The 16,434-nt window shown below is 38.6% G+C and overlaps 1 protein-coding gene across 1 annotated transcript; it reads right to left on the reverse strand.

The window, feature by feature from the left end:
- Nucleotides 1-543: 543 nt before the first annotated feature.
- Nucleotides 544-1,494, reverse strand: LOC308655007 (platelet factor 4-like). Its single transcript, XM_081304780.1, has 3 exons — nt 1,326-1,494; nt 874-988; nt 544-754 (listed from the first exon to the last, which is right to left on the reverse strand). The coding sequence occupies exons 1-3, from the start codon at nt 1,429-1,431 to the stop codon at nt 667-669; spliced, it is 309 nt and encodes a 102-aa protein (XP_081160906.1). The 5' UTR covers nt 1,432-1,494; the 3' UTR covers nt 544-666.
- Between the last annotated feature and the right edge of the window lie 14,940 nt (nt 1,495-16,434).

A 16,434-nucleotide genomic window follows, 5' to 3' on the forward strand; every position in this document is an offset into this window, starting at 1 on the left:
TACAGAATGTTTGTAATTTTCATTTTTGTAGAATATCAACATTTTCAAAAACCTTATAAAGATTAACCTATTTTAATGCAGTTTCCCAAACTATTAATAGAGTAACCTTAACTATTCTTTTCAAATTCTATTTTTATTAATTTTCTAATAATAATGTAGGAGAGTCTAAGTCTTAAAGGGATAAATTCGGGGTCGGATTTATTTACTTAATTTAAAAAAAAAGAGCCTAGGAGACTAGTAATGCTTAAATGGTATTATTAACAAAGGTAACACATACAGTGAATATGCATATATTAAGTAATGCAGTCACATAAACATGCAAATATCTATCAGCCTACATGTAGCACCAGGAAATTTATTCCTTATAAAAAACCCTTCTTCAAAACATTTTTTTTTTTGCTTAAAATTCTTGAGGTGTTTTCTTGTAAGAAAATATGTTATGGCATCACTATTTTCTGCTCTATTATGAAGCAATATTTTGACAAAATCACAACTTGATTCATATTATTTATTTATTTAAAACTTGAAGGATAATATAAGCATTAGAAGATTCTTTTTTAGTTAGAGCGAATGTGTGTGTGTGTGTGTGTGTGTGTGTGTGTGTGTGTGGTGGGGGGAAACACCCAAACATGTTTATAGCAAAATACACATTTAGCCAGGTAGAAACTAACTGTCCAGGAGTTTCTTCATTAATCTCTTAAAGAGGGTGACCTGCCGTTCAAGGCAAATTTTCCTTCCACTCTTCAGTGTAGCTCTGCAGCAAAAAGCAAAGACATGCACCTTTGGTGCCCTGATTCCAAAACAAGATCAGACAGGGGGACAGAGGGACAGAGAGGAAAAAGGCAGCACCAACTGCCCAGGGCCAGAACTCACATCATCTGGGCTGTGGCACAGTGGGGTCCTGCCTTGATCACTTCCAGTTTGAAGATATTTTCAGCATTGACTTTGGACATGGTTTTGACACACACACAGTGAGAGTCCCCATCTTCTGCAGGGTGGCAGAAAGGGTGGGAGCAAGAAGTAGGGGAGGGAGGAAGATTTCAGGAGTGGCCAGAAGCACCTGGGGAATCTCCCTGCCCCACCCCCCACCCCCGCCCCTGGCCTTCATTTCCTTAGCCGCGAATTGCTTTTCCAGAGGGAAGGTATATTGACTCAGTGGCAGCGCGCTTGTGCAGAGCTTGGCACAGTGCCCACACACTTCGCAACCCCAGGACAATAGAGCTGGCACCATTAACCTTAAGGACACTGCCTCAGCCCCCCGGGGGGTTCCCGGAATCAATTCCCGCTGCTCCCATGGGTTGGTCCCTCCCCACTTCTGTTCTCACCGCCTCTGGCGACTGTGACCACAGCTGATAGGAGCAACAGCCCCAGGAGCAGCAGCCCAGAGTTGAGCTGGGGGCAGAGGCTGCAGGAGCGCAATGTGAGGCCCATGTCCTGGAGATTCCAGCAGGATCCGAATGCTCAGGGCAAGTGGGGGCTAGGGTTCCCAGGCCCGCGGCTCCAGCGATGTCCCCGCCTCTTTTATCCCTCCTGCTGCTCCAGTCCGGAAACCTGGGATGGGGAATGAGGAACTGGGGTGCGGAAGCTAAGTCATTTCACAGAAGAGTTGGGCTCTAGCCAGGCAAGATTACATAAAACAACCCAAAAAAGGGCTTTCTTGGCCTTAAGTTGGCAGCAGGAGCCACATCTCCTACCCTAAATGAAATGTGCACACATTTATGTAGTTTAAAACACTAGTGCTCAATCTTATTAGGTCTATGTTTTCTTTATGTGGAACCGCAGAGCGCTCTGTGGTCACCATGCAATTTACACAGTGTACACCTTTGAGACCCAGGCAATTTCTGTTTCCTTCTTAACTAGCTCCTGCATTACCAAAAACTGCCCTTAGACCCCTGCCTTTCTGGTTGACTTCTGTTGAGTTTGGCTACTACTGTGTAGTTAAAGCTGTGTTGTTTGTAATTGATTTCTGCTATTGAAAAGTGGAATTCATTCTCTAGGCAATGACTGTCTTCAGAATTTTACCTGAATGTGGAAGCCTTCTCCAGTCTCTTGGATGAGATTTACCAGCTTCACTAACCATCTTCCCATATACTGTAAGAAGCAAGGTCAATTATCCTCATTACTCATAATCTTAGATATATTACAAAAGTTGTATTTGATTTTTTTTTTTTTAAATATTGGAGCTTGAATGATTCTCCATTTGTCTTCATCCCGGATAATATTCCAGAAGAGAGAACAGGAGAGCTTGGTGGGCCACGTGTCCCAGTCCCAGTGAAGGGTGAGATGGGCTGTATTGCTGGTGGGGAGCAACAATGTTCTCTGAAGGAGGATACAGGGTCTGGGAGTTAAGTGTGTAAATGATGTGGAGGTAAGGGTGGAAGGTTATGCCACAGAGTCCCACACAGGAAAGGTGAAGAGATCAACATGAACTGTCTTTCTTTTCTTGAAAAGGAATGGCTTGGCTGTTATCAGGACTAGGGATATGCACATTCTAAATCTGGTATATGCTGGATTCTCTCTGTCACACTAATTAGTAGTGGTGAAGGATATTAGGAGACTGCAGCATGGAATTAGCTGACATCCAACTGCTCTGCATCATGGAACATCTGCAGAAATGTGCATAGTGCAATCCCTGGGGCTGGAATGTTCTTTCTCCTATTCTCTCACTACCTGTCTTTTTAGTTGGCTAAGTTCTGTTCATGTTTTTGGTATTGGTTTAAATAACAACTTCCTCAGAGGACCCTGAAGTGACACTCTATTATGCTCCTTTGTTGTTCTCCTTTGTTGCCTTGAATTTGATGGCATGCTTTGATATCTTCATTGTTCCCCCCTTAAAAACAAAGTCATTGTGTCATTTTAGGGAAATAGGGTTGGCAGTTGTGAGGCAATGAGTCCCTGAGGCAAGCTGGAGGAGAACAGTGGAGCTACACTGCCCACACCTGCCTGCCAATCATCATGGTTACTTCCCAGAATAGAGCAGTGTGTCAGCCTAGGGTTCCCTTTGAAAAGTAGAGCCTAATCATGGGTCAGCTATGCAGGTCATTTATTTGATAATGTGTCCCCAGTGTATAGGACTGAAGAACTGGGAAGAGTGAAATAAGAAAAGAGGATGGGCAACTGGGATTCCATCCTACCGGAAATCCTCTAAGTAATATTGAAAAATATCTGTTTCAAGCAGAAAAAAAAATGGGGAAATGTTTATCCATTGGCTCCTGTTTTATGGCAAGGAATGTTTCATGGCAGCCACTGAGATAAATTGGCCCAGAAAGGGAAAGACACTGATACAGCTGAGGCGAGGAGCTGTCAGGTTACTCCTGCAAGTGGCTGTTGCCAGGGCAATGCCTGAGGAGGGGAGTAGAAGATGTGAACACCTGGAATTTACTGTTTGTCAATTCTGAATGAATGGTTCCATGATGATTATAGGGCAAATGGAATTTTACCACCAAAAATTCAATTTTAAAGATTCTCCTATTTCTTTAAGAATTGCAGCCTTGCAAAATATGTTCAACTTCAGTAACAAACAAGGGGATGCAAACTATAATGACACTGAGATTTTATCTCACTCCAGTTAAAATGGCAAATTTCAAGAATACAGGTAACAATAAATCCGGATGAGGATGTGGAAGGGGATGTACATTGTTAGTGGAACTGAAAGTTAATACAACCACTTTGGAAAACAGTGTGAAAATTTCTCAAAGACTAGAAATAAACCCACCACATGACCCAGCTATCCCACTCCTTGGTGTTGACTCCAAACAACATGCATACCAATCTTTATAGCAGAGCAGTGTACAATAATCAAGTTATGCAACCAGCCTAGGTGTCCCCTAATAGATGAATGGATAAAGAAAAGGTGGAATATATACACAATGGATATAAAGAAGAACGAAATTATGTCATTTGCCAGTGGATGAATGGAATTACAGAATATCTCCCAAGGGAAATAAGACAAACTCAGAAAGTCAAGGGTCAAATTGTTCTCTCATATGTGGAAGCTAGAGAGAAGTAAGGTAGTTTTTTAAAGGTGATTTCATGAAAAAAGAAGGGGGGAAACAGTGTGGTAGAGAAGGGAGATGGAGGAGGAGGGAGTGGGGAGGGGAAAGGGAAGGAAATGCATACTGACATTGACAAATTATACTATGTGCATGTATGTATATATCACAATGAATTCTACCTTTACACATAAGCACCAATTACAAACAAAAATTAACCAAAGGAACACAAATAAAGTAGTGGAAAGAGATCAGGAGGAGGGAGGAATAGAGGGAAGATGGTAGTATTAGAGATTGAAATGGAGCAAACTATGTTATGGGGATTTATGAATATGTCAAAATGAGCCCCATAATTATATAAACCAAAATGCATTAATAAAAACATAAATTTAGGGCTGGGGATATGGCTCAGTTGGTAGAGTGCTTCCCTAGCATGCACAAGTCCTTAGGTTCAATCCCCAGCACCACCAAAAAGAAAACAAGCATAAATTTATAAAAAGAATTTTTGCCTTCATGAGTTTAAAGACTACATAGAAATCTAACATTCACCTCTTAAAATGGACTTCTCTTAGAAAATCACTTGTTCAAATGAGAGAATTAATTTGTTTCTTGTTCTAAGTTATAGTATTCCTGTGCTTTAAATTTTTTAAATTTTGATTTATGAAGATTTCATGGAGTTAAGTGGCATATTAAGGTGGCATATAAAATAAAACCACGTAACTCTTTGCTTTTTCTTTCATGACAAAATCACGTGATTTTGATTAAGTTATTTCTAAGAGTCAAGCTCTATAATCTCCAAATGTTGGCTGCTTCGTGACATGCTTCATTCTTTTGGCAGCTCCTCTGGATAAACTATGTCTGACTATCTGAGTCCTCTCATTTTCGTCAGTTATGAGTTGTGTGTGAAGACCAATTGCAGCAAACACTTTCTGTTTTTCTTCTATTCCAAGAAATAGAGAAGATATTTGGACCTCAGTTGACCTAGGGGCCTCCCTCTCTGCCCACCTTTTAAAGGTCCAGCCACCTCTTTACATTTCACCTTGGGGACCAAACCTCCAGCACAAGAACCCTTGAGGGGTAAACCAAAAAGAGGCCTAGAGTTTTGCCAATTCTTGGGGAGAAATTGGCACAATGAAGTTGGCACAGAGAAAATGAAGTGGGATATATTTCTACTTTGGAGAAAATTCTTTGGCGATCCTCCAGCTGGATCTGATTTTTCATGGACTTTTCTGTTATGTAGGCCAATATATATATATATATATATATTTAAATTTATTTTTCAGAAAAGTTAAATTAGATATTTGTCTCTTCCCAGTGAAATGGTTTTCCTAAAATCACCCACTTTCCATGCTTCTACTACTTTTCAATACAAGTTGCTCTGTTTATTGTTAATGAATCTACCCATTCATTAATTAAATATTTATGTACTGCTTAGAAGCTGTGAACTGAATTAAGTTATGAACTAGGTAACCAAGAGGAAAATGATAGACTGCATCACTACTGAACTCACAGTCTATGGAGTAGGACAGAAAGACATGGAGTTATCCAGGGACCCAACTGTCTCAGTAATGGACAGAGCTTTATAGGCTCTCGGAGGAGGGAACACCTGATTCCCTTTTGTGGAAGGATGGGAGCTGCCAGAGAAAAGTTTCTGGAGGAGGTGAGTGGATATGGGGACTGATTCAGAAAAGGAGAATGGAATAAAGGAAGGCATGAAATCTGGGAACAATGTTGTATGACCTGAGAAGAAAAATAAGTCGTTTATTATAGTAGAATGAGTCAGACATAACTTTCCCATGTTCATATATTAATAAATGACCAATGTAACTTCACATCAGGTAGAACCACAAGAATGGGAAGTCATAATCCATGTATGTATAATAGGTCAAAATACATTATACTATCATGTATAACTAAAAATAACAAATAAAAAAATAAGCAGTTTATTTTTCTAACAGAGAGTTTAACATGAGGCAGGGAGTGCTGAGAGATCAAGAGGAGGATGGGTATAACTCAGTTGTAGGGGGCTCCTACTTGTCATTTAGGGGGTATTTCTAACATCCCCTCCCCCATCATAAGTTTATAATTCCTCTCAAGGGGTTAACCCAGCCCCTGGGTTCTGAGCACATCATGGGATGTGGAGCACACTGGTTTACATACCCTCATGAGAGTTATATGCTCTGCCAGGAAAGCAATTATATCTCATTTCTGTTTGCATTCACAGGTCTCCAGTGAGAGTGCTTGTTGAAATAATGCATGAAATAATAATGAAATGGTTTCAGGCCATTGCTTCCTAAACAAAGTGTCCTGAGGAAGGACATCAGAAAACTGCCCTTGAAGGATTTTAGCAGCCTAGATTTCCTTACTTTCCTTACTTTCTTTTGCTTGTTTTGGCCACTCACTAACTTGAATAAAATCTCAGTTGAATACAAGTGGACACAAAGATATTTCGTCCACAGCCAGAGTTTGAATTCTAGAGGACATGCTGGAGAAGAGTACCCTGCCTTAGACAGAGAAATTAACCCGAACAGAAGTCATTAGAAAGTTCTAAGGCCTAGCTCTGCCAACAGGACCCCAGAATGTAGATGAGATCTGAAAGTGCATTCAAAGCAAGAGGACCTGAGATGTTTGACCTTTATGGACCATCTGCCTCATGGCCAAAGGAAAGATCTAGTTAATTAGAGGTTGTGTGGTCTAGACAGAAGGAGTGAATAATAACTATTCATTATATGCATTTTCACTCATGTATGTGTATAAAGCACAGCAATGGGTTTTATAGAACAGGTAAAATTGGATTAAGTCTAACTTCTAATGTAAAATTAGACATTAATCTGCCTACTTTCTTCTATAATCTTTCTTCTACAAAAAAATCAGCTATTTTTCTCCTCTGGCATGATAATATAATAATAAGATCAGATTTCAATACTTAAAATTGTTAACATTGATAAATGTGTCATATATTAGCTTTTCACAGATGTCTTGGGAGTAGGTTATTGATTTTTAAAAAATGTTTATATAGATTGCTTTGCATCCCCATTTTCTTAAGATTGTTTTCTGAACTCTCTGGAAGTGGTACTTAGTAAATAAATGATGTCATGACCACATAGTTCAAAAAGAACATAGGATTGCCAGAATAACAAAAGAAAAGAAAATGGGAAATTTTCCCTTTAAAAATATAATAAATTTATTTTGAAGATGAAACCATCATTATGATTTTGATACTGTGGAGATAAAATTTAGGAAATTGCAAGATGAAGATATAAACCACAAATGAAAATACATGGCATGAAGATACAGCTTTCAATAAGGAAAATTATGAATGACTATTAAACTTTGATATTAAATATTTTTCAATGTTCATTCAATGTTTCAATGTTCCTCCAATGTTTTGGTTGGAAATATCTTTGTTTTTATTGTTTTCTTCTAGGCTCTGTTCATATACTCAGGAAACTTTTGAGGGACAGAATTCTGAATGGTACTGATTACAATGATGTGGAACTGCTGAAGTGTGACTGAGCTGGTTCAATGGCTGACATGTCTAAACAGTTAAAGACACCAAAGAAATGTGAGATCCAATTATGTATAGTGGAAGTTATGGTAATAGTGGAGAAATGCCTTGATGGCATATATTTTCCATTTGTATGTGTTATACATTGAATATAAATGTCTACAATTAAATAAAATTTAATGAGCTTGTATTAAAACTTCAGAATGTGATTGGAGGATGTGGATAGACAGATGAAGGGAACTCAATAGATTCCATAATACTTACAGAAGTGACTGTAACTGAAAAATCAAACAAGTCACTGATGGTACAAAGAGCATGAGCATACTCTAGTGTCTATGAATACCATGGTGAGATCTCTGAGCCTAACAAGGTTAGCAGTTGGGAAGAATGTCATTAATGTTCAATTAACTATCTGCTGCCTAGATGCCTTTTGCTCAGCCTTCAACTACACCACTGCATCAGCAGGACTAAGTGCATTATTGTTCCTCTTCATGTAGTGAATATTTGAAAAATACTTATTTAGCCCTGGTCTGTCAGGTATTTATCTGGAATTGAAAGTGAAGAGAGGGAAGAGGCTTGACCTTTATTCTCTGATTTAAAGTAGGAAAAACAGATAAGTGCATATTCTCAGTCTAGCTTAATAGTCATTCTGGTGATGGAGGTATGCATACATTGCCTTATTCCTTCTTTGATAATAGTTCCTATAGTTCTCACTAACATACTGGTAGAAGAAGTCTGATTTTGCAACACAGATGTTAAGTGAAAGCTAATTGTTCCAACTTTGCTTGATGACTACTCTGCCTGCAAGTTTAACAGCCTTTCATCACAAAATGCCAGATCAATGTGTAATCCCATGTTGTATCTGCTGTAGAGAAGAAATAAATATTTGGCATGGCTTGAACATATCTCCCAGGTTTTACATGATGTACATTAATCCTCAATGGAACAGTGTTAAAGGGGGAACTTTTAAAAGGTGGTCATGAGGATTCTGTCTCCTGAATGGATTAGTACTATTATCACCGCAGCAAGTTCATTATCATGGGGGTGGGTTCCTTTTAAGGGATGAATTCTTGAGTTCAGCCCCTTTCTCTCCCTCTCCTGCACCCCTCTCTCTTTCACATTGTGATGCCTTCTGCCATGTTATGATGCAGCAAGTAAGCCCTCCGAAGGTTTAGCTCCTCAATCTTGGATTTGTAAGCCTCCAGAACCACTAGGAGCCAAATAAATTTCCATCTATTGTAAGTTCATTCAGTCTGTGGTATCCTGTTACAACAGCATAAAAAGGACTGAAATTGTTACATCAAAATCTTACTTTTTTATTGTTGTTGTTGTTTACTAGGAAGACAGTTAAGCCAGGCTCCCCATCATCAGATGTCCTGTATATTTTATAATCTCTAGATATATTGGTTGATAAACATTGTGGTTTTGTTATTTGATTCTTTTAGTTGCTACCAACAGTGGAAAGCACCACCTGTGTCTGTCATATTCAACTTTTTCTAACTAGCTGCCTGTATTAAAGACTTGGATTGTGGTTCTGTGTGGGAAAGTTCTGGCCTGTTGGCTTTGTTCTTCCTCATCTCTCCCTTTCCCTCCCATCTCATGTCAGTGATTAATGTTACTCTTTTCTTCCTACTCTTCCTCCCTGCTCTGTTCATATTTGCTCTCATTGTATCAAAGAAGACATTTGGTATTTGTTTTTTAGGGATTGGCTAGCTTCATTAAGCATAATCTGCTCTAGTGCCGTCCATTTCCCTGCAAATTCTATGATTTTGTCATTTTTTATTGCTGCATAGTACTCCATTGTGTATAGATGCCACATTTTTTTTATCCATTCATCTATTGAGGGGCATCTGGGTTGGTTCCACAGTCTAGCAATTGTGAATTGTGCTGCTATGAACATCGATGTGGCAGTATCCCTGTAGCATGCTCTTTTAAGGTCTTCAGGGAATAGTCCGAGAAGGGCAATAGCAGGGTCAAATGGTGGTTCCATTCCCATCTTTCCCAGGAATCTCCAAACTGCTTTCCAAATTGGCCGCACCAATTTGCAGTCCCACCAGCAATGTACAAGTGTACCCTTTTCTCCACATCCTCGCCAGCACTTGTTGTTGTTTGACTTCATACTGGCTGCCAATCTGACTGGAGTGAAATGGTATCTTAGGGTGGTTTTGATTTGCATTTCTCTGACTGCTAGAGATGGTGAGCATTTTTTCATGTACTTGTTGATTGATTGTATATCCTCCTCTGAGAAGTGTCTGTTCAGGTCCTTGGCCCATTTGTTGATTGGGTTATTTGTTATCTTATTGTCTAATTTTTTGAGTTCTTTGTATACTCTGGATATTAGGGCTCTATCTGAAGTGTGAGGAGTAAAAATTTGTTCCCAGGATGTAGGCTCCCTATTTACCTCTTTTATTGTTTCTCTTGCTGAGAAAAAACTTTTAAGTTTAATTAAGTCCCATTTGTTGATTCTTGTTAACTCTTGTGCTATGGGTGTCCTATTAAGGAATTTGAAGCCCGACCCCACAATCTGTAGATCGGAGCCAACTTTTTCTTCTATCAGACGCAGAGTCTCTGGTTTGATATCAAGCTTCTTGATCCATTTTGAGTTAACTTTTGTGCATGGTGAGAGAAAGGGATTCAGTTTCATTTTGTTGCATATGGATTTCCACTTTTCCCAACACCATTTGTTGAAGATGCTATCCTTCCTCCATTGCATGCTTTTAGCCCCTTTATCAAATATAAGATAGTTGTAACTTTGTGGATTAGTCTCTATGTCCTCTATTCTAAACCATTGGTCCACCCACCTGTTTTGGTACCAGTACCATGCTGTTTTTGTCACTATTGCTCTGTAATATAGTTTGAAATCTGGTATCGCTATACCACCTGATTGACACTTCCTGTTTAGAATTGCTTTTGCTATTCTGGGTCTTTTATTTTTCCATATGAATTTCATGATTGCTTTATCAATTTCTACAAGATATGCCGTTGGGATTTTGATTGGCATTGCATTAAACCTATAGAGAACTTTTGGTAGTATCGCCATTTTGATGATGTTACTTCTGCCTATCCATGAACAGGGTATGTTTTTCCATCTTCTAAGATCTTCATCAACTTCTCTCTTTAGGGTTCTGTAGTTTTCATTATATAAATCTTTCACCTCTTTTGTTAGGTTAATTCCCAAGTATTTTATTTTTTTTTGAGGATATTGTGAATGGAGTGTTTTTCCTCATTTCCGTTTCAGAAGTTTTGTCGCTGATATACAGAAATGCCTTTGATTTATGCGTGTTGATTTTATATCCTGCCACTTTGCTGAATTCATTTATTAGTTCTAGTAGTTTCTTTGTAGACCCTTTTGGGTCTTCTAGGTATAGAATCATGTCATCTGTAAATAGTGATAATTTAAGTTCTTCTTTTCCAATTTTTATGCCTTTAATTTCTTTCGTCTAATTGCTCTGGCCAGTGTTTCGAGAACTATATTGAATAGAAGTGGAGATAGAGGGCATCCCTGTCTTGTTCCAGATTTTAGAGGGAATGCCTTCAACTTTTGTCCATTCAGAATGATGCTAGCCTGAGGCTTAGCATAGATAGCTTTTACAATGTCAAGGTAAGTTCCTGTTATCCCTAATTTTTCTAATGTTTTGAACATAAAGGGATGCTGTACTTTGTCAAATGCTTTCTCTGCATCATTTGAGATGATCATATGGTTCTTATCTTTAAGTCTGTTGATGTGGTGAATAACATTTATTGATTTCCATATGTTGAACCATCCTTGCATCCCAGGGATGAATCCTACTTGATCATGGTACACAATTTTTTTGATGTGTTTTTGTATTCGATTCGCCAGAATTTTATTGAGGATTTTTGCATCTAGGTTCATTAGAGATATTGGTCTGTAGTTTTCAAAAAATATGGAACGCTTCACGAATTTGCGTGTCATCCTTGCGCAGGGGCCATGTTAATCTTCTCCATATCGTTCCAATTTTAGTATATGTGCTGCCGAAGCGAGCACTGGCCTTGTTCTTAATGGGTTATGTATTGGGTCAAGGATTGTGGCCACCAATGTTTGGAATGGCATGTGCTCTTGTGAAATCTCTAAGGAAAGGGAAGAAAAGTAGTATTCACTTGTAAGATTCCAATTCTGAATCAGAACCCATGCTGGATCCTACTATTAGTGTGATTTACTCCTTTAATTGCTGTGCATGGTGGCCACTGTAGTCCTTGTTTTGCAAATGAGGAAACTGAGTCTGTTTGACAAAGGGTCACACAGAAACAAAATTAAGATTTAATCCAAAGGAGTTGTCTTATCCTATTTTGTATTGCTGAAATTGAATAGCACAAAGTAGGTAACTTATAAATAGAAAAACCTATTTCTTAGAATATTGGAGGCTGAAAAGTCCAAGGTCAAGGGGCTGCATATGATGAGAAGCTTATTGCTATTTCAAAACATGACAGTGGAATTGACATGATGAGAAAGCCCATGAGAGAGGGCCAGGGCAGAAACAAGAGAAAGCCAAGAAAGTTGAGTATATTTTTACAACAACCCACTCTCCCCATTACTAAGCCACTCCTGCCACAATGGCATTGATCCATTCAAAACAGTGGAGCACTCATTCCTGTGTCCCAATTACCATCACAGTGGCACTTACATTTCAACATGTGCTTTGAAGGCATTTCTGTCAGCTTTTTCACTGCTGTGACTGAAAGATCCAACCACAATAACTTTAAAGGAGGAAAAGTTTATTTGGGGACCCACAGTTTCAGAGATCTCAATTCACAGACAGCAGGCTGCATTCCTCAGGTCTAGAGGTGAGACTGGACATCATGGGGGAAGAGTGTGGCAGAGAGAAGCAGCTCACATGATGATCAGGAAGCAGAGAGAGACTCCACTCACAAAACCATGCCCCAATTCCCACCTACTCCAGTCACACCCTACTACTTCAATTACCACTCAGCAAATCCCTATTAGGGGATTCATTCACTGATTGGGTTAAGTCTCTTATACCCCAATCATTTCTCCTCTGAGAAATTCAAGAGCATTGTATCACATGTGAGCTTTTGGGGGATACCTCACAGCCAAACCATAACAGAAGGGGAGACTCAAATTATTAGCCCATTGAGCTAATGTTACCATTTATGAGAGAATATAACAAAAGAGAAATATGGGGAAAAATCAGTATAAAACTGCTAGACTCACTAAATTATTATGTTTGTTTTTTCCAAAGCCCCCTGAAAAGCAATGTATTTTCTGCCCTTGATTAAGTTCCCATTAGAAACAAATCTAATGGCTGAAGCAGAACAGGCAGTGAATATAATAGGAAAAGTAGGTAGCACATCATATAGACACCTATTTATTGTAATATCTCTATGTTAAAAACTCCTTGTCATGGGAATTCCAACCCAGGTCGGGGGTGAGAATGAAGGAAGAGGATACGTGGTCAAGCACATTGAACTATGTAGCTGGCCCTGCTCATTTCATGCCTGCTGACTCTCCAGGTGCCTTCTCTAGAGTGTGGACTCAATAGGTAACATAAGAACTTGACTCTAATTAAAGTGCTTTTATACTAACATCCATGTCCAGCAGTGAGTCATGAAATTATAGAGTGGTGGTCAACATTTTTTAAAAGTAGGATAGCATAGTACAGAAAATGAAATACCAGGGTTAACAGTATAAAATAAGTGTAAGTATTGTATTTTGAAATTTTTATGTGTGTGTGAGCTTGTGGTACCATACCTGTACATAGATGTATACATGTGGAACTATATACATACATACATACATACATACATAAATATACAATGAATATATGCATACACAGTATATAAAAATGATATAAAGGAATGAATAAAAATGAATACTAGATTACTCTCACATGGATTTGCCATTCATTCCCTGGCCAAAGAAAACTTATTCTATTATACTGGAACTTGGTTTTCTATCTGTAAAATTGGAACAGGGATGCTCCCTAAGTCCTTGAAATATAATCAAGTAATTACTGTTTCTTTTATGAGTCTGTGAGAACAAATGACACTTTATTGAAAATTAACTGTTCAGCTTATAATCGTATCATATGACCAGTACTTTGAAAAAGGAAAAGGATATTTCTGAGTGGTGAAATTATAGTTTTTGAAAAATATTTGTTTTCTGTTTATGTGCTGTTACCTATAATAACACATCCTTTATAATGAGAAAACTGTGGATACATCTTTAAATTCAAGTAAGCCTTCAACGTTCTTCATATTACAGAGGAAACTGTTATCACAAAGGCCTTAGAAGAAAAAAGAGAGCAAAGATTAAAAAATGGCAGAACAACTTCAGGGGGCAAAATATCTTTTGGTGGTTTTGTTTTGTTGATAGGGACCATGACAGGAGGTAAGTGCCTAGTTTGTGGACATTTCCCACTGCCTGCCTTCAACCAACACCAGGCTTGGGAGGGAAGGGGTGGATGGACAGTTCAAGTACACTTAAGCTTATTACTCCATAAATGCTGAACAACAGGGAATTATGTGTGTGTTGGACTTCTCCTGGTAAGGAAGACCTCTCCCAATTCCCTTGCTGATAAAGACAGCAACTTGAAAGTGTTCTCAGAATAGTTAGACCACAGTAATTCTGAAGTAAAGGCATATGAGGCCCAAGATTCCAGCACTGGTTCACTTGGAAAAATTTGTTGTGACCTTTGTCCCTTTAACTCACTTCTGTTATGGGATACAACTGAGTGTGTTGTTTGAGACAGACAGCAGAAGAGGAATGAGCAAAATAAATCACACTACTCTCATCTCATTTCCAACGTTTTCTCCCTCAAATTTCATTGGCTCTGAAGAACACTGGTGCTATTGCGACCCTGTATTGGTATTTGTCACAAAAAATTGCTTTGCTAAACACTTAACACTCCAAACTGACTGGGATGGTATTTTGGAAGCATTATTGATAGCAAGAATTAATATTTGCTGTTCTTAAGCATGAAGAACTACACCAAATGCTTTCCCGATGCCACTTCTTTAGTCCTCACAATAACCATGAAGCATATACTCAGATTGTTCCCACTTCATGGATGAGGAAACAAGGCACAGAGGGAAACTCAATGTAGCACAGCCTTGAGAGCCATGCTAAGGACTTTGAGTTTTGTTTTATGAAGGGAAGTGCCATAATTATATCTGTGTTTTGAAAGATAATTTAGGTAAGAATGCATGAGATCTATGCAGGAAGTGAAAAGCACCAAGTGGATGAAAACTAAACGGGAGACCATTGTTCACTCTCTTTCCCCATAGACTGCAGCCCTGCAGAACTATGACCTTCTGTCCAAATATGCCCAGGACTTAACAATCATGCATCTTTCTGTCTAGTTTTTCATGTTGTGGTAGTACCACTCTTCCCTTTGACCCACTAGCAAACCCTAATGCATCTACAAGAGCCAGTTTATGGGGTCATTCTTTTCTGAAGCATGGGCTACCATGCTACTTGTTTGTGTGAATGCACAATGTGAAATCCAGAGCCGGGAGATGGGAACCAGACTGATTTATATAGCTTCTAACAAGCTGTGGCCTTTCCCAGACAGTTACCTCAACTCTGTGATGGGGATAATATTACCTAACTTGCAGTGTGGGTATAGAAATTTTAGATGATGTTGTGGCACTTCATAAGCCTCTAGAAATTGTGTCTATCTTAATTAATTTGTCATCCTAAGGTGTCCCTTTTCCCCAAGAGACTGAATGGCATCATAGTCTCATTTCCCTTAGGAGTTTAAACATACCATTATACAAACATTGTCACCTTAGGTCGAAATTGCCTTAGTTCCTAAGCCAGCATCTGTTGCTTTCTTCTACCTCAACTAGATTCTGCCTTCTTGTCCATTGTAGTAGGCTGAATAATGTCGCCTACCACTAAGATTCCCGTGGCTTGATGCCTGAAACCTATGACTAGGTTACCTCATATGGCTAGAAAAAAATTTTGACACATGTGTTAGGATGTTAAGATAGTGAGGTTATTCTGGTTTATCCAATTGGGCCCAATGTGTACACACAGCTCCTTATTAGAGAATGTCAAAGGAGAGGGGAGATGTGACAACAAAAGCTGAGGCTGGAATGGTAAGCTTCAAACTTGGAGGAAAGGGCCCCAAGCCAAGGAATGGAGGTGGCTTCTAGAGGCTGAGAAAGGTAAGGAGAAAGACTGCCCTCTAAAGCCAGAAGGAACACAGCCTAAGGACATGCTGAGTTCAGCCCATGAAGACTTATTTTGAATTTGTGACCTTCAGGACTGTGAGATAATAGATTTGTGTTGTGTAAGCCACTGAGTTTGTGAGAATTTGTTACACAAGCAATAGGTAACTAATATACCCTCATTGCAGCATCTTCTTTTCTCCCCAAAGTGCAGTAATGTCTTCCCAAAGTGTGAATGAAAACATCAGCTTGCACTGCTCCTGGTTCCATGGCTGTTTAACATGTAATCTTAACACCTCTAATGTTAGGGAATGCAAGGGAGAATAGTGAACTGCAAATAAGGCAATTCCTCAACCTGAAAATGCCCACGGAAAAAAAAATTCTATTCAAGACATCTGCATGCTTAGAGGAATACTAACATGTAAATATAATAAGAACAAAACTGGTTGGTTTGCAAAATAGGGATCCATTGTAGGCAGCATTATGAATACAGAATGTTTGTAATTTTCATTTTTGTAGAATATCAACATTTTCAAAAAACTTATAAATATTAAGCTATTTTAATGCAGTTTCCCAAAGTATCAATAGAGTAACATTAACTATTCTTTTCAAATTCTATTTTTATTAATTTTCTAATAATAATGTACTGGATTCTAAGTCTTAAAGGGATAAAATCAGGGTCTGATTTATTTACTTAATTAAAAAAAGAGCCTTGGAAACTAGTAATGATTAAATTCTATTATTTTTTTTATTTTTTGCTCAAGACAGTACAATAATCTTGAC

The sequence above is a fragment of the Spermophilus citellus genome (assembly GCF_964194105.1).
Source record: "Spermophilus citellus genome assembly, chromosome: 8".
NCBI lineage: Eukaryota > Metazoa > Chordata > Mammalia > Rodentia > Sciuridae > Spermophilus > Spermophilus citellus.

Coding starts and splice junctions, on each gene's coding strand:
- LOC308655007 (XM_081304780.1), bottom strand. CDS start 1,431: ATGGGCCTCACATTGCGCTCCTGCAGCCTCTGCCCCCAGCTCAACTCT. Junction 989..1,325: donor GGTCACAGTCGCCAGAGGCG/GTGAGAACAGAA, acceptor GCCACCCTGCAG/AAGATGGGGACTCTCACTGT. Junction 755..873: donor TGTGCCACAGCCCAGATGAT/GTGAGTTCTGGC, acceptor TTTTTGCTGCAG/AGCTACACTGAAGAGTGGAA.